The sequence below is a fragment of the Lepidothrix coronata genome, unplaced genomic scaffold (genome assembly GCF_001604755.1).
Source record: "Lepidothrix coronata isolate B3197 unplaced genomic scaffold, Lepidothrix_coronata-1.0 Scaffold15, whole genome shotgun sequence".
NCBI lineage: Eukaryota > Metazoa > Chordata > Aves > Passeriformes > Pipridae > Lepidothrix > Lepidothrix coronata.
The window spans coordinates 2,327,421-2,345,538 of record NW_016690195.1 but is presented as its reverse complement, the minus strand read 5'-3'; the positions used below and the strand labels follow the sequence as shown (position 1 = coordinate 2,345,538).

The window sequence follows — 18,118 nt, the reverse complement described above, 5'->3', positions numbered from 1 at the left end:
GAGTTTGCCAAGCTCAACAGTGTTTGCTGTTTAGTAACTCTACATCCCCAAGAGTACTGCATTACCCTCACTCATTTTACACAGCCTATTTCCCTTGTTGTTTGCCTTCCGGGGGCCAACTTCTTCTTAGAATTACCGGCAGCTTTTCACTTCTCCCACACTAGTCCATGCAGCTGAAGCACTCTGACAGCCTTTGTACAACCTTATCTGTAAGAAACTCTTCTGTTCTGGTTTATAGGTCCACTTAGCAGTCACAATCCTGAATGAAAAACTCCATGCCTGAGGGTACTTGACCATTTAAAAAAAATAAAAAGTAAAAAAAAAATCGCAAAAATACATTTGTTCCCAATTGCAAGGACAGTCTGTGTAACACTATGAAAAATAATGGCACCAACACAAGGGAAGGTATAGTCTAACTTACAGAGTATTGATTATTTGAGATGTTCCTAGTGTAGAAAGGAAGCTGATAGTTTAGAGAAAGAAAACATTCACCTTGTGTCCTACACCTGACTTGGCAAATAAGAAAAAAAATTTCTACTGTTTCTCAGGCTGGGCACCTACCAGCAACCCTTCTTATATGTCAAAAAGGAGAGAAGTGAAACAGTGACTATGGATAGATGGTATTTATATAGGGATACCATTTGTATGGCTTTTCCTCACCTTTGCCTCCTCATTGACGTCCCAAGTAAAGGACACGGCATTGAATGCAATTTCTTCAATATTCCCAATGGTATTAAAACTCTCCTTGTAATCAGCTGTAAGAAAAAACAAACAAACAATCAAAAGACCTATGAAAAAAAATTGAACTTTCACAGTTCATAGTACATCTTTGCTTCTTCGTCTGGGTTCTCTAACACATCAAAACTACCTCTTGTACTGTTTATGATTCATTAATAACCTTAACTGCAAAGAGATAATACAATGCAACTTGAGTCATACGCACAGTATATCACTGGCTGATGTTCTAACAAAATATTGCTTGCTCTCAAAAAGAAGTGACTCTAGTGGCAATGAGCAGGTGCATTTCATTAGCTTGGCCAAGAAATGGCCAAAACTGGAAAATTAACTAAAAAACTACTGAAGCATTTAAAGAGACTGTTCAAAACTTGACATAAATAAATAGCATTACAGTAAATTCTAAAGAAGCTTTCTAAAAGGCTAAGAGCTATAATTGAAGGATATCATTAGTAGTGTACATTGCTTGCACAGCTCTTTCAACTTTCCTAGGAACTGCACCAGATGCTGGATCAATGTTTCTCTATTAAAAAAAAGGAAAACAAAAAACAAACAAAAACCAACACCAAAACAAAAAACAAACTAACAAAAAACTGCAAAGAAACAAACCCTTTTTCCAAAGTTTTTATGCAACTAAAACAGCAAACAAACAAATGTAGAGTATTTTTAAGTTGTCTGACTACAAAATCTGCACCTTCTTCTCCCTTCTTCCGAAAGGGCTGTTAATATTATCAATAAGCTAGCTTTTAGCAAGGAATGAAAGCAAAAGGGAGGAAGATTTCATAGTTGACCCAACAGTCCCCTAGAAATAGTAAGGGTGTAAAACCATGTAAAACAGACAACTCCCAGGTCGTCTTTATTACTGAAAAGAGGAACAAGCCACCTTTTTCTCTCCCTTTGCTAGCCAGTTTAACACACTTTCTTCTTTTTGTTGACAGATTAAGAGAAGTGCCAGGTAATATCTACTTGATTAAAGGAACTTCCAGATTGTTCACACAAATGCATCAACTCTCTCTGGGACATATATATTTCCTAAGAATCCCCTGAGGGTTGTAACTGGACTCAGTGCCAGAGGGCTGAAATTACTCCCTTGATCTAATGTTTGCCCAAATCTGTGCCTTAGAAGCATGCTGATTCTTAGCTTTGTAATAAGTTATGGAGAGAGGATGTTTTTGTATTGTGAGGCACACAAATGGTTTCAATATTCATTTCCTTTGCTCTTCTAAACTGTTGGTCTCTAAAAAATAATTTCTACATAATAACTGCTATGAAATCATTTATAGCAAAACCATTTCTGCAAGGAGGATTATTTAACATTTGAGACATGCAATCAGTGTACTTTTCTCTCATCTAAAACACAAGAATGCTGACATCTCACTAGGCAAGTGAAACTGTGTCCCTGGGACACATAAATGGTTTGGATACAATAAAAAATTTACTACATTTGGTAATGTAGTAAATTAACACAGTATTTGAGAGGGCAGGCAGGCTTTTCATTCCCACCAAGAACTCAGATCTCCTTTCTAACTGAAGTCATTGACTTCACTATCTAAATTCAGTATGGGAATGCAAATGAGAGGAATTAGAAGACACATAAGTAGTTTAATATGCATGTGCACACATCCACCCACCTCTAAATTTATGATTCACCAGAAAGTGCCTTGTGCAACTGACTGCTGCATATGGGCGTGCTGTGTAGGTGCACTTTGGAAAGACATGAACAAGATGTCTCGTAAAGACACTTGTTTTCTTCTCCTAAAAGGCTGTCAGAACCTCACATCCCACCAACCCTTCCCTTCCCCCAACACATGTCTCTGCTTCCTTAATTGCCATACACAAATCTCACGGAGTGTCTATGCGACACGCTGTTAAAAAGCAGAAGTGTATCCTATTCCTCTCAATTTACAGACAATTAAAGAAGGATCTTCAGTTGATTAAGAAAGAATTTACATCCAAGGATATTTGAAAGCTATTAGAGTGACTACAATTTTTCCCCTTCTGCTGCTGTGAGTTACCAGAAAGAGAAGGTTGGGGTTTTTCAATATTCAAGAAAATGGCTGTACAGGAATTATTTCCTCTTGTGTTACATAAACTGCATAGTAAACAATGGCAAATTTTTAATGTTAACTACTAATCATGCATTACATAACTTTGTAGTAGCCTTTGTAGCTTCTTTGTATATATATATAGTAGCAGTGCACATAAATAATACAAACTATCCCCCCCAAAAAAAAAAACATAGGCAAGTTTCTGGAGCACAAAGATTCCACACCCACTCTTCATATTTGAACCTGTCCTGGTATTTCACAAATTATTGTACTGATTCTAAATAATCAATATTTGCTGCAACTTAGTATTGAATTATTTATTTCACATTATTTTAAAAGAAAAAGCTAGTGATCAAACGTCACAGCACTGTGAAAAAGACAGCTGGTTTTTTTGCCCTCTTTACTCATGCTAAAAAGAGTGAACATGCCTTCGTCCTTCTTCAGAAAAATCAATTATAGCAGACAGCCTAAATTTTAGAAAATGCCTTACGTTCTTGCTTAATAAGCATCAAAGCCTTCAGGTTTATTCCTCAAGCACTGACTTGCTTACATGTAAGTACAAGCTTATGCTATTAATATCAATGCATCTACAGATGGGGTACTGCATCTAATCCATTCAACCATCCTTTCTCCCAGGAGGTGCACCAGCCAGTACACAAAACAAATTAAAGCAGTGACTGACCCCAATGTGACTGGAGTGAAGCAGCAAGTCACTATTTCCTCTGATCTCCAAAATATAACTGCAGGCCAGAAGGCAGACAGACAGACCTGTGCCACTGCAGAAAGCAGCATAAGCACAGTCCCCACCCCTATCTGAGGGCTGAACAGCTGGAGCCCAGAACTAGAGCATCCCAAATTCATTTGATGTTCTGCCTGCTAAAGACCACATCATGCTCTAGCTTAAAAGTGCATTCATAAACAATTAAAAAGAATTCACAGATGTTAAACATGCTACAAACATCGAGTTAAAATAATAGTAAAGACTATAAACATATATGGAACAGGTGATGCAGATATACAGACACCTAATTCTCTCTGTTAACTTTGGGGCCTGGACACTAACTCAGTATTCCTTTACAGGACCCCTACAAGGTCCTGAATTTTTAATGTAAAGGGAAATCTTCATAGAGTCATTCAATATAATTTTGGATGGAAGGAATCCCTAGAATCTGGTTCAAGGAGGGCCAGCTTCAAATTTGGATTAAGTTTCTCATTTAGATCATTTGATGGTAAAACTGGGAGATTGCTACTTGTATGGGAAATGTAGTTGGGAGTTATTCTGGCCTAGTAGACCAAACAGGCATAAGGTAAGTGCCAAAGAAAATTAAATGTACTTCAGAAATACCATACTTGGTAAGGGCTAAGGCCATATTTCAGTTGTTCTCAAGAAAACACTACTGAGCAACATCTGGGTCTTTCTTCTGAAAACTCTGAGGTGAACCATGCTCTTACAGCTCTTACATCTGACAAAGAGTCAGTAAGTCTTACTACACTGGGCTGTGCTCGTGTTTGCAGTCCAAATAAAGAATACGCACCGGAGTGCCTCAAAAGTCAGCACAGACCTATTTCATCTCAAACCAATGGAAAATTAAAAGACGTTCACTTTAACACAGGTAAACACACAGCTCATGTACAGCACTTGTTTTGCAGAGCACTATTTTACAGAATATGCATCATAAGCTGACTCATTGGGGAAAGGGACTGAAATGTGCCAGGACACCACAAGTGCAGTGGAGTCAGAGGGTGTTGGCATGGCAGTGGAACAAGCTCATGAGCGCATACTTTCAAAGGTATGAGCATTTAGTACTGTAAGCTTGTAGTGACTAGTACAAAAAACTAGGCAGCCTTCAGAAATAGCTGTGACGTGGCACACTTGCTCTTTTAACGTGTCACAATAGGAGTCATTTGGTTTCAGGTGGCGATTTTACTGCCTGAACTATACCAAAGGGCAAGAAAAGAAAAAAGGAAAAAACCCAAAGAAGTTGGGGAAACAGTTCAGCCAGAACAATAATGATAAGAGGCAGAGATTCGGGAGGAGCTGCTTTGACAAAACACACTTGACCTTAAGTGGAGCTCCGTGGAGGCTGCAGCATTTCAAAGGCTAAAGGCATTGTGTGAGTAGAAACACTTAGGTACTGATTCCCTGATCACCCAGTTCAATTGCCCCTGAAGTCTTGTGGTGTTCTCTACCAGTAACCCCGCTTTGTTTTCGCACCCATCTCTGCCTCCTCTCATTCCTGCCATTCAATGGTTTGGTTCCCTCAGGCGGTCAAAACAAGATAGACTTTGTCTGCTTTGGTCTTGCCGACTCCTTTGACTGGAATCCTGCAGATGGCTGCATGTGTAAACTGCACGTGGGAGGGGAGAAGCACTTGATGTCTAGACATTGCCACTGATTCAAACTTCAGGCTCCTTGGCAGAAGGTACGTGTTCTTCCTCTGCTAAAATCTCCCAAGCATGTGGATAGGGCAGCTGTGGCTGAAAGAGGCTTGTAAATACCTTAGATGGGATGAACGGTAAACAGATCTCAGGATAGCACACCAGAGCTTGTTCTCCCTCAGTGCTGACACCAACAAGACTACAAGTCTGCGAGTGTAGGAGTCCTGTGCCCTCGTCTGCAGTCACCAGGATGATGGCATCCTCACTCTCAGCCTGCACTTCCACATCAATTAGCTAACACAACTGTTACTGGCTGCTATTGTTACTGGATCAAAGACTGGATCAGCCTTTGAAAAACTAAAGAAAACAAACATTCCGCCACTCCTGAGGAGGTGCAGACCCCGACTTCCCAGCTGCAGAAGGTGGATCACTAAATACACATGCACGGGGCAGCTCTTCTGTGTATCTACTGAGAACCATTCCTTCTGCATGCTCCCTATCCTGCTCCATAGACCCTATTGTCCAGTCCTAGGAGAGATGAGCCATTGCCAAAAACTGCAGTACTGCCTTCCATATCTGAAATCTTCCCTAAAACATCTGGAGATCCTCTTACACTTACCAATGTCGAGGACCCTCTGTTTAGCTGTGTGCTGCCGGGAATGCCAGTACTTCCAGTATTTCAGCTGCTCATCTCTGTTTTTATCCTCACTGAAAACAACCATGACCACGCTCTATGAAAAAAACCACCAGAAACCACATTAGTTAAAATAATTAATAGTCAGAAACACAAAAATTAAAATCTCCTATATGCTTCTAATGCTGATCCAGTCACCACCCTCTCCTCATACTTTGGTTGTAGAAGATTGCTAGGTTTTAATCCAGTCCAATATTGCAATGCACTTAGAGACTCCAGGTAGAGGAAATGTAGTTGGTCCAGGATTATGTTCCCGATAGTCCAAATAAAATTTAATCATATTCTTAGATTTAAGAAGTCTAAGTTCCCTTTATTAAAATGTGGTCATTTCAAAGTGAGAGGATCCCCAATTCCAATTCTGATCTGAGTCCAGTCAAAGTGATGGAGTTTAGATTCTTTGTCACTCTGGAAGATAACATTACACTGAAAGGGATGTGTTGTTATGGAGCTTCACCTCACTGGCTAAGGCAGGACATTTTCAGTTTTACCATATACAGTCAAAATACCCTTCTTGGGAGCAGAACTCTTGCATACTTGTATTTAATGACAAACTCAATGTAAGTATTTACTGAGTTTTACTGAGGTTTTCACTTCATATTCTAAATTCCCTTTGTTAAACTGTGTGATTCAAAAAAAACAGATTGAAACTTTATGCAAAATTTTATATGAGCAATAAAGGTTTTTTTTTTAAAAGTCTTGCTGTAGCCAAGCAAAACAAAAAAACCCCACAAAACAATGAATAAATAATCCTGTCAGGTAAACTGAAGTGAAAATAAAGCACAGAGAACAAAAAAAAAATCACTTTTAAATATCCTCTTTTGTTCCTGTTCTTCCTTTAACCTCAAGACACTAAGGTCAAAGCATCATCAAGCTGTTTCATAAGCTGAGGAGCTGGATCACGATTGATTCATGATCTGTGTCGCTCCACACAGTCACCACTGTAACCCTTCACATGCTCTGTGACCTTTTGCATAAAAGCTGAACACCATCACCACATCTTCCATGTCCAGTCTCTGCGTGGGCACAAGGCAATATACGCCATGGACAAGCCCTGAGTTATGCCTGTGCATACTGGCTGCCCATCAGGTACGTGCTGGCTGGCCAGCTGATGCACTAACCAGATCTGACCATGCTGACCAGCTTTTCCACTAAGGACAGCATTAATCTTTTTCCTCTATGAAACACTTACATGGAACTTGTAGAGGTTTAATACCTTCAAAACCTCTTGCACCTCTGTCAGGTTTGGATGGAATTGGCAATAAATTCAAGAGTCGCCTGAGTAGGGCCCTGGCAAACAGAACATGATCGTGAAAGTTGCACGTGGTTTCACAATCTTCTGTAAACTACATCCTCCAAAAGGATGTGGTCTCATCTCTCTTTTACAACTTCAACCCTTCTGTTGCCACAGCTTCAAAACTCACGTGGCACTGAACCAGGCCTATGAGGACTGATTTTCAGTCAGACCAGTGAGCTCCTGTCTCCTGTTTCAGCTCTGCAAGTGCTAGAGCTGGAACCAAAAAGGGGGAAGGAACAGGTGGCAGGGAAAGAGATTTTGCAGCAAGAGAGAAATCTTACATCAGCTTTAGCCAACAGTGTAACACTACAGCTTCATGTCCTCAGGAAACCAGGCTAGAAATTAACTGCTAATCCAGGTTTCCAAATCATTGCCTCTGTTTAAGATGAGATTCTCTAAACTTTATGTATGATAGAAACATATAAGTTGTTGTCTGCTTCACTGCTCACACTGACTTTCATCAGTTCCTTTTACTAAAGTCACAACATTCTTACAGTACTTCGTTTATTTGGATGGAAACATTTCCACAGCCTCATACATATGCAGCCCTGCCAGCTCCAGGGTAAAATTTACAGGGCAGCAACTCTGAAGCTCATTGTTCATTCCAAGGTTACTGGGTTAGGATTTGCTAATTCAAAAACATTACCAAGGCAATCAGGAGGCCCATTCCCTAAAGTAGATTTTGCTAAATACACAAGCTCCAGTCCCACCCCACTGAATTTAAGATGCAAATCATTCGTTTTGTCATACTTATGGGTGAATATCAAGTGAAAGCTCATACTTATACAATGTAAATGATTTAAAATTTATGTCACAAAGGATGGAGTCAACTCTTCATGTTTTATCTGAAATGCACTGGAAAGCAGCTGATGAAGTGCACAAGTAAGTGAAGGTAGACTACAAGGAGATGTAGCTGTTCCTGGATTTCTTTACTTTAATCGTGGCAGTGATAAGTTCATCAGTGCCAAGTGCAGTCTCTATGTCATAATCATTCTGCCAAACCACAGACTGAGGCAGATATGTATATAATTAACTTGTAAGATCACAATGAAAAAACTAGATCCCAAAACATTTGTTGCCACCATCAGTATGGTGCTCTCCCACCTTTACATCGAGCATGAGAATAAGCTTGCTCTGTCCCCTCCCACAAGAAAAAAAGAATTATTAAAAGCCAACCAACCACAACTACATCTATGTACAGAGCTCCATTCCCACCTAGGAAAGAAATGGGACTATACCCTGACTTTGCTGATGGGATGCCGGAAACATTTGTTGTCACCCGTCTCGCTCAGGGTGATGGCGTAGAACTGTCCTTTGTTCAAGTAGGTCATGGGCCCCTCCCCTTGCTTTTGACGCAGAGACTTGGTAGCTTCTAGTGTATACTGAAAAGTGCTGCTGAAAAGACAAGGAGAGAAACATCAACAAAATCCGTATCACTTTCTCCTTTTCTCTTTGTCCCCATTTATTAAGTATTTCATGCATTGCATAAGGCATAAGAAGCTAATAATAAAATTCCAGGAAAAGGTCACATGGCCATTTAAAAATGCACTTTTTTTTTCAAGTTCATCAGATCTGGCAACAAAATGTAAAAGTATCTGAACTGTAAGTCTCTTGGATCAAAGACTACATCTTTACTTTCTCTGAAAAGAACCATTATGAAGTACAAGACTATGTAACTCACAATGAGAGTGTTAAATGCCAGGCGGGAATTCAGTATGATTTGCAAGAAATCACAGACATTTAAACTTAGAAGTGTCACAGACAGAGAAATAAATAAATAATTATTTTTTAAAAACCCAACCAGAATAAAACTTGTTGCAAAAGATGGACTCAGAGAATGAAAAGTCCAATTGCTACTTTCAGCACAGTGCAGGGAAGGAGTTCAAGAAGAAGGGACAGTAAGTTTATTTGTTTAAAGACAACATGCAAATCAAGGTTTTTACAAGCTTTCTTTTCAAAATTAGTCAGACAGAACAAAGTGCCTACATTTAGTTGTATCCTGCAACCAAGTAACCTCCTTTTAGAAAAACAGAAAAAAAATAGAGAAAAGCTTTGCGCTTGTGCTGAAATTTTAGATCTTCAAAAAGACCCTCCTTCATAGAAGAACTTTCCACTTTTAAATCAGTTCTCAAATCATGAAAAGTTAAAGCCTTCCTAGTGAACTCTTAGCTGGAAACAATTCTCACTGAGCCTCTTCCACCTGCCTCCTCCAGTAACAGGCTTGAACAATAATCCAATAAAAACGATGCCTGCAGCTCCTCACATTTTCTTAAATGAAAATAATGTTCACCATTCCGAAAAAAAAAATCTTCTCTTCAAACTGCACGGGAAGCTTAATGCAAGGAGTCACTTGCAGGATGTCCTCATGAACTGGAGATGTGGGGGCAGCAATTTCACAAAAGTCCTAATTCAACACAGTATTTAAGCAGTGTCAGAGCAGAATCAAAAGGAGGAATATACTGGTCCAAAACAACAGTGTATCCTTAACTTTCTAACTCTAGCAAAGAACTCCAGATCATCAGAGTACTGCCATAGCAATATAGAAATAAGGGGAAAACAAAAATATTTTTAACTATCCAATGGAAAAAGCCCACTAAAATGTATGAAGAATAATTACATTTAAATCCCCACTTGACGAGAAGGTAGAAAAACCCCAACAGATCCACTGTCTTTCCATCCAAAGGGAAGAGTTTCAGATAGTTTAGTATCAATTATTTAGTAGCAATCATTTAATCAAAGACAACTTCCAAGTGTTTCTTAGCTTATAAATTTTAATTCAGTCATTTTTCTAGTTGCTTAAAAGTTCTGGTTGCTTTAAATCAAAGCAAAACTAAGGTAAAATCAAAACACTCATCTACACCTATCCAACCCACTGATGGCAGAACAGGCAAGTCCCAATAATGCAGTTGCTGCTAACACGAAGGCTCTCACACAGTGAGAAGGCAGCACAAAGGGCCCCATGGTCCCCCCTCTGTCACCCACTGTGGGAGTGTTGCCATGGTCCTGTCCTGTGTGCAAGAGGAACAGAAGCACTGCTGACGCTGGCAAGCAGTGTGGTCCTGCTGAGTGGACTGGAAGAGCAATACCACTGGTGCTGCAGACCCAGCATCCATCCTGCTCATCCTATGGATTGACCACCCATTAGTGGTAGGGGCACAGCCTTGATTTAGTGTCACATGAAGGCACTGCAGGTTGTGTGCTGCAAGACTGCTTCGGAACACATATCAAGGCATGCTGAGTGCCCTGGGACCTGCACCTCAAAACCTCCCACCAGGCAGAAGGCCTAATGATGATGTGTGCTGAGAAGGGCTTAGGATGATCCAAAGTCAGACAGTGTCTTAACAGAGCTGCCTACAGTCTGCCACAGTCTGGTCTTCTGTTTCCTCTCATTCTGGATGTTTCAGAAAGATGTCAAAAAATGTAAATCCCAGACACATCGCACTTGGCCAATTTTGCAGTCTCTGTGTGGTACCACTTGTGAATTTACTTCTTGTTCCCAGCTGGCAGTCAAAGTGTGCCCTATAGCAGGAGGATTACTCTCACCCTTAAAATTTATTGCAGTCACTCAAATTATTATAATATTATTCTGAACCTCAACATGAGTCTTAACTAAACCCCTGTGTAGTCATTAAGGGATCTTCTATCAGGCTTCCAATTACTTTCATATTCACCACTTCTTTTTTCAATCTGAAGTTTTAATTTCTGAGCACCTACCACTTCAGGAAAGACATATTTTGTATTTCTTAATGCACATTCAGAGGTTTTGTTCTAACGTGGACCTGGGCATGAAAGGCCTAACGTCTGAGAACTGTTAACAATACCAATGCTTCAGGATTCAACTTCACAAATATTCCACGTAGTAAGTGATATCTATTAGATATCTGCTAAATATCTATTACATATGTTCTGCCTATACAGTGACTCAGTTCTGAGCTCACTGCAGTTAATGATTGTTTTAATCCTCTTCAGAAGAAAGATCAGGCTATAAGGAACCTTCACCACAGATGCAGTCATATGCCTAATCCAGGAAAAATATGTAGGCATGTTCCTGTTTCTAAAGTGAGAGTACTCACTCAGATATAAACAGAACCATTCACAAGCAAGAAATAAAGTACCAGCTTAAAAACTTAAGTGATTACAGTCTTTATTGGTTAAAGGGACTCTGCAGCATTTGCCCATGCTGCACATACATTTTTCTGTGCTGAGGGAGAACACTATAGTTTTCAAGCTTAAATTTTTGAAGCTGTCTAAAAATATTTTACGAATTCTTAAGTTTTTTTACATGATTTGTAATAGATACTTTGTTTATGTTGTTTTAGAGGTAAATATGAACTACCAAAACAAGCAGCGTGAAAAGACAGAAAACCTACTAGGAGTAACCAGAAAAAAAACAGAAGGGAAGAGTAAAGATGGGAATTACATAAGGTTGGTGGAGCCAGTTCAACCATCCTGGACATCTGTCTTCTGCATCCTGAAAGGTGGGAAAGATTTCATGACCTGGCTGTCAAGGCTGTGCCCTGTTACTTGGGGGACCTCTCTTAACAGTTTTAATCTCACATATCTCAGTGGGGCTTCAGAGGAGTTACTAACGTAAAACAATACTGAGGGAAAGGTAATAGATGAAGATATAAACTGGCCAGATCTGAAAACTAATATGAGCAAGAGAACAAGGGGACAGTGATGTCTGGCAGCATTAAGGAGCCCTGCAGGCACCTCAGGCTGAAGAAAGGGAGGGTAGGAAGTGGACAGAGACAGCCTGTCCTCAATACATGCCTGTATAATGCCAGTCAACAGATTTCAAAGCTTATGCCATACCTTGTTTGTTCATAAATATATTCTTCAGCCCCCACTGACACACTCCGATACTTCTGAAAAATAAAACCAATTAAATATAGTTTCATGCAATCAAAATGCAAATACCAAGAGAAGTATAATTATGTTTTTTTAAGGAAAACTCAGAAGAAATCATCAGCCATTTAAAGCCTAAAATACCTAAAAAATTGAGTGAATATAAATATGCTAATCACATTTTATATAAAGGTTAGAGGTTGACATTGTCAAAAATATATAATTTACTTACCCAACCTCAAAAAAATGTATTTATACTATAAAGGACTAATAAATTAATCGCAGCTAACTAAGAATATGAAAGAGATGAGAATGGTATATTTATATAATTGCTGAAATTGTATCTGAAGAACACAGCAGGAGATTGACCGAAGTGTCCCCTACCACAGGGATCTATAAAAACTCAGCACTCCTTCAGTACAACAGAACTAAGTCACTCCATAAATGCTTTGAAACAATTTCTAAATATGTATTCATAGTGTGTTTTAAAATTGAGCAGGAATTAGAGCAATTCCGAACTCAGTCATCCTCAGCAACTCAGGAAGTACTTTCCAAGCACTTAGGAAAACTAGTAAGTGCAACTATATTCTACTTCTAAACACTAATTTAGCACACGTTTCTTTTGGTATGTTTTGATATTTTACTTTATGGTCTCCCCACACCTGCTTCATCCAGCTGTCCCTACAGAAACAGTGCGTGGCTGGAGAAGCAGTCAGAGCACACATGGCAGGGACAAAGCATCCTGGTATTTGGGTAGTTGAGAAAAAACAAAGGGTCAGGCTCAGTGTGGAGCGAGGCTGCAGCAGGGTGGAAAAGCTGTTCCTGCTCCCTGGCCACATCCATGTGAACATTTGGGGCTAAAAGGCCACCAACAGAGGTATATACCTCACCTAACAGCTACGGATGGGGACCTAGCTAAAGTCAGTTGTTCAGCCTCCCTTTTGCAGTTAAAAGGGGAAGTGAAGACAGAGAGGAGTGAGTGCACCTGGCAAACCATTCCACTCGCTTTTGGCAAGTGGATTTTAACTGATTCTTTCTCCACAGACTGCACAGAAAGTCTAGATGACAAGTACTGTACCCTGCTATTAACCAACAATTTTAAAAAGCATGTAACAAAATATTACCTTTGTAGCAAAATTAACATAATACAGAGTTTGGGATGCAAAGCCAACATACAGATGTAAAGCCTCTTTTTACAGCCAAATTAAACAAGTTTGCATGTTTGATAGCTCTCTGCACAGCACGGATGGGCTGTTTGGGAACCTCTCAGCAACATGTCCCAGAACAAACCAAGGTAAAGGAATCACTCTGCTACAGCACCCCAGGGAAAGCCATGAGTAAGGTAAAGGAATCACTCTGCTACAGCACCCCAGGGAAAGCCTTGAGTACGGCACCACCGGGCTCAAATGAAGAGCCACTTACCAGTAACATCAACAGCTGAAAAAATGTGTAATGTAGAGCACTGTCTCTAATTAAAGGTTTGATCCTACTGATTTTACAATGGCAAGCTAGATTTCTTCATTAATTATTCATTTAGTTGACTACATGTGTTCTATATCTGAAAATTGATTTCACCTCCAGACATCCTCATCTATTGCTTGTGAAGACCATGTAGTTTTCTATAATACACATAAACAAACACACAGTAAATTTCTCATATACTCAATCAGAGTAGCTCAGCCTTAAGGTAGCTTGCCTTGCACTTCTGTTACATTTACGATTTTGTAGAGATGGGAGGAGACAAACTCTAGGGGAGATTTACCATCTCTAATTATTTGCAGAGGTACTGTCAGTTTTAAATAGTCTTTACCCTTCTACATTTCCAGCTTGTTTGCATTGTTCTGCAGCAGGCAAAAGCAGCCAGAGGGTACTCACCATACTAAAGCTGACTGTAAAATCACTTTGACTCAGCATAACTGTAAAACAGTTTAAGGAAGATCCTTTTCTCTCTTCTCCTCCTCATTCCTGTACATATACATGCAGTTTTTCCTTGCCTGTTATATTCTCCACTCCCCTCTACTCATCCAATGCAACTACTTTTTCTCACTTGCCCATGTTGCAGAATACAGCTTAGTGCAACAGACAGTTTCTGAACAAATTAGTTGGGTTTATCCAGCAGCAGAGCTGACACTGCTCATTTGCACTTTCAAAAGAACATCTAGAATTTCCCCATCACAAAGCAGCTGCTATTTCTTACTGTTACAAATAGGTCTGAAGGCAGATCTTGTTAATGGTAAATAAATCTTCTTTCAGAATGGCAACTACCCTCTACTTGACACAATATCCCAAAGGACAAAAAGATCAACATTTATTATTCTCAGAATTTCCAATAAACATCTTTAAAACTGTCTTCTGAAGCGCCTCATGATGCTCCCCTGTAATCAGAGCACAGACTGACAGGAACACAGCAAGGAGCAGAAATGAACTTGTTGAAACAAGCAACACTGTTCTTCTAATGGTTCTTGAGGACAGTTCAAATCTCCTTATCTTGTTTACAAGCTCAAATATCCGTATCTTGTTTACAGCTTTTTATTGAGTCTTAGATGGTAATTTGAGGTGAAAAACTTACTTCTGTTCCTCCATCCTTGAAGGTGTCGCTGTAGGTACTGTCAGGAGTACTGCGCTGGTCATCTTTGAGATAATTTGCGTGGGGAGCAATATTGGACACTTCATATGGTTCAAAGATAACCCCTCGGTGCTCCTCGTTTTCTCCTCTTGCATAGTGTGTTTGTGGGGTTATAAAAACAGGGGTGAATTCCTCTGCTTTAACCACAGTCACTCCAGTCCCTGTGATGGGTGTTGAGCTCCCAGACACATTTGTGTTGTATTCCCTTTTGGATGACTCCAAAGGATCTTGGTTCAAGGAAAGGTTAACTGGCACTGTCTTCAGGACTTGCACACGGTTCTCTCCCCCACTTAAATTACTCTGAGCTTCCGTGGTATTAAGACAATTTCTGTGAGACAAAACCAAAAAATGTTATGAACTGTCCTGACACAGTAAATCTTTTCCTCAAGTAGCTTAATGTTCTTAGATATCAGGGAAGGAGGTCTTTCAATTCTGATAAGCCACTGCCATAAGAAGTAATACATTAACAAATACTAGGCAAAAGAAACTGCGAAGCAAGCAGAGAGGTCCAGAGCTCTTTACAGTTAGGGAAAGATAATATATTTGGTTTGACCTACAATCAGTAAGGCTTGTTACAATAAATTCTGGGTATCCGGGCTTGCTCTTGCCTTGGCTTACAATTTGGATGTAAAATCAGTCCAGCAGTGCAACAGCCTTTAGACACAAAATAAGAATAAAGAGTAAGGCAAGGTATGGATTATTCACAGTAGGTAATTTGCACATGAAATAGGCAGAATATCAACAGCAAAACTCACAGGCTGATGTATGCTCTTCTAGGCTGTTGACAGGCCACTACTGTTTGTGTAACTCTGGTATCAATGCTCTTCTGAAAGAGCAAGCCCAGGAATCCCATTGTAGCAGAGTAGATCAGTAACTATGGTGGCTGCAAGGTAACCTCCAGCAGCATTCCCACAACTAACCACAGCTGTTGTTGAAAGCAATTCATTTCTGACAGTAGTTGCACTGACATAACATTGTTAACTTGTAAAACTTTTAGTAGGTGTAACACTCCTGTTTTCAAACCAGGAGAAATGGTCTGACACTGCAGTTCCTCTCTCTTGGTTTTTCACTTAAGGCCAGTTTTGTCAATCACACTCAATTTAGGAATTTCTCTGGTGTTCATAGAAGAAAAACTCTCCCTCAAAACACATTTCATAGTCTATTTTGAAACAGTAAATTTATACTACTACCTATTTAAACTTTCATCTTATGCAGGTAGTGGACACCGTCTAAGGCTGTCACAAATTAGCTACATTGAAATAAACCTTGTGTAGCTTCTCTCCATCATAATTCTAATAAAGATACCTTCCTGTATGTAAAAACTTAGTTCTTTCTACATAAATATGCACTTTTTTTTTGTCCACAGTAAGGCAGGAGGAAGCTTCCTCTGAATCAAGTGACTTTTAGCCTACAGAGAAAAGCTGAAATCTGAGAGGAGTGAGAAAAATATTCTAAGTGGATGATTTTAAGAGAGTTACCTTATTTGCTGGGCAGACCCTAAGTTATGTTAAATAAAACTTTATAAATCAGGTTACTCAGGCCAAACTACTCATTTTTTGCCCTAGAAGAAGAAAACAGAGTAAAACAGCCCATAGCCAACTGTCAGTATAATCTGATTTTACTAATCTCAGCAGTAGCAAAACAACAAAACCAAACACAAACAAATACTGAAACTCTCTGCTACTTTGAAAACTGCATGTTGGATAATACTACACAATTTTTTGAATAAATTAAAAGTAAAAAGGAGTAAAGTGTGCTTCCCAAAATATTCCCAAAATATTCTTTTAACTTTTGGAAGAAAACCATAAACCCTCAGGCTATCACAGTACCTTCAGTTCACAACTAATCAACACTGTTAGTAGCTGGGTGTATGATTTTGAATAATACTGTACCTTTTATCTTGGTCTTCTTGATTATCACTCACTTTGTTAACAGACAACAGCCTTTTATCTCTGGGAACCTGAGAACAACACCAGGCATGGGGTCAGGTAAATGCAACTGTCAGGCATTTGCAGCTTCAGATTGCTCTACTGCAACAATTAGGAAAATGTAACAACTAGTGTTGTCTAGGTCACAGGTGCCAGGAGCTGTTTTTCTTTGGGAGACTGATTGTGAACAGAAAGAAAATTTCCAAAGGGAAAAAGTGTAGGAATTGTTTTCTTTTCTAGTTCTTGGGCACACCAGTCTGGAGCAAAGTGCTCTGCTATACTGTCCTTTGGAACATCCAGCTAGGCCAAGCTATCTCAAAATCAAAGCTCATATTCCAAAAAACATTCACACACTTTTCACTGAATAATACAAGATGAGAAGAAAGATAGGATGCTTTGATGAGCTCTGCACGGATACCATTTTAGCTCAGACGAAAAAGGCTTTTCAATTAAACCATAAGCACCAGCTAAGTCCTCCTGCTACAGACCAGCCTGGAGGGTGTAGCACTCATATCTAGGGAAAGTTTGTGAATCTTTCCCTTTCCTAGTATGGGGACAGGTCAGGGCATGCTAGCATGCCATCAGAAACACTGACTTCTGCTCTGTTGAGTGCATCAACAGCTATGAGAAGTAAAAATCCAGTCAAATCTGGCCGCTTGAGAGACTCAGAATTGACAACAAGTGACTTCAAAGATTTGTATTCCCACATACAGGTTTCCTGACACCAGCACAGATATGAAATCACCAAGGGCAAAGTCGCTGCCATGACCATATTTTCTTTTCTTGCTGAACCAGCAATTTGAGATCTAAAACTTCTATATTTTGAACAAGAGGGCATACCCACTCCATCACAGCAGTTAACTCAAGTTTAAAGAGCAAGAATAGACCTAAGAATGGGCTAAAGCCATGCCTTTTATCTTTAAACATTTTAAAGAAAAGAAGTATCAGGGAAATATCTGAATTTAGAGGAAAAACAGTCTTACAGTGAACTACAGTACCCAACAATAATATCAGCTATATCTGCAAGACAGCAGCAGAGTCAGAGAGTGCTAGTCAGAGGCATTCCTTCTCTTAGGGACATCCCCTCTCCCTATTAACCATCCTGCTGGTTAAAAATCCTCTTTCATGTATTTTTGAACTGGGATAAAAGCCACAGTTTGCACATGTTGATTCCCCTTTTAAGATCATATATTTATCCCTGAAGGAGGGTCTATGTTTATGTAAATATCACTATAAGAAATAGAAGAAGTTAAAAAAACTAAACAGTTAAAGTCAAATGATTCCTTTTGACTGGAAAAACTACTTCAAAAATATTATCCAGCATGTCGCAACAAATGAGCCAGACAATAAATAAGGGCAATTCAAGAGTCTGGTGCACTGGAAGTCCTCCTTTACACTTCCACATTATGGTACAGAGGTTAGGTTTTAAGTTCCTGTTTGAGAGTAGAGTATCAGCAAGAGTTATCATTTCTTCCCAGTTTAAGACAAAAATAGTTATGACTGAATGCTGGAAATGGCTTTGAGATGTCAATCTCATCTTATTCCATCTGAACCTCAAGTCTTTTG

The 18,118-nt window shown here is 39.5% G+C and overlaps 1 protein-coding gene across 8 annotated transcripts in view; it reads right to left on the bottom strand.

Moving 5' to 3' along the window:
* GRHL2 (grainyhead like transcription factor 2) overlaps window positions 1-18,118 on the bottom strand; it is a 68,002-nt gene that overhangs the window by 34,401 nt on the left and 15,483 nt on the right. For 6 of the 8 annotated variants that reach the window (XM_017806505.1, XM_017806507.1, XM_017806508.1 and 3 more), the window contains 6 exons: window positions 16,517-16,584; window positions 14,568-14,952; window positions 11,966-12,018; window positions 8,389-8,545; window positions 5,782-5,893; window positions 661-755 (listed from right to left, as the gene is read on the bottom strand). In XM_017806505.1, the coding sequence (XP_017661994.1) occupies window positions 661-755; window positions 5,782-5,893; window positions 8,389-8,545; window positions 11,966-12,018; window positions 14,568-14,952; window positions 16,517-16,584 (870 nt within the window). The remainder of the gene's footprint in view (window positions 1-660; window positions 756-5,781; window positions 5,894-8,388; window positions 8,546-11,965; window positions 12,019-14,567; window positions 14,953-16,516; window positions 16,585-18,118) is intronic. The other 2 variants (XM_017806506.1, XM_017806512.1) reach the window with 2 other exon arrangements.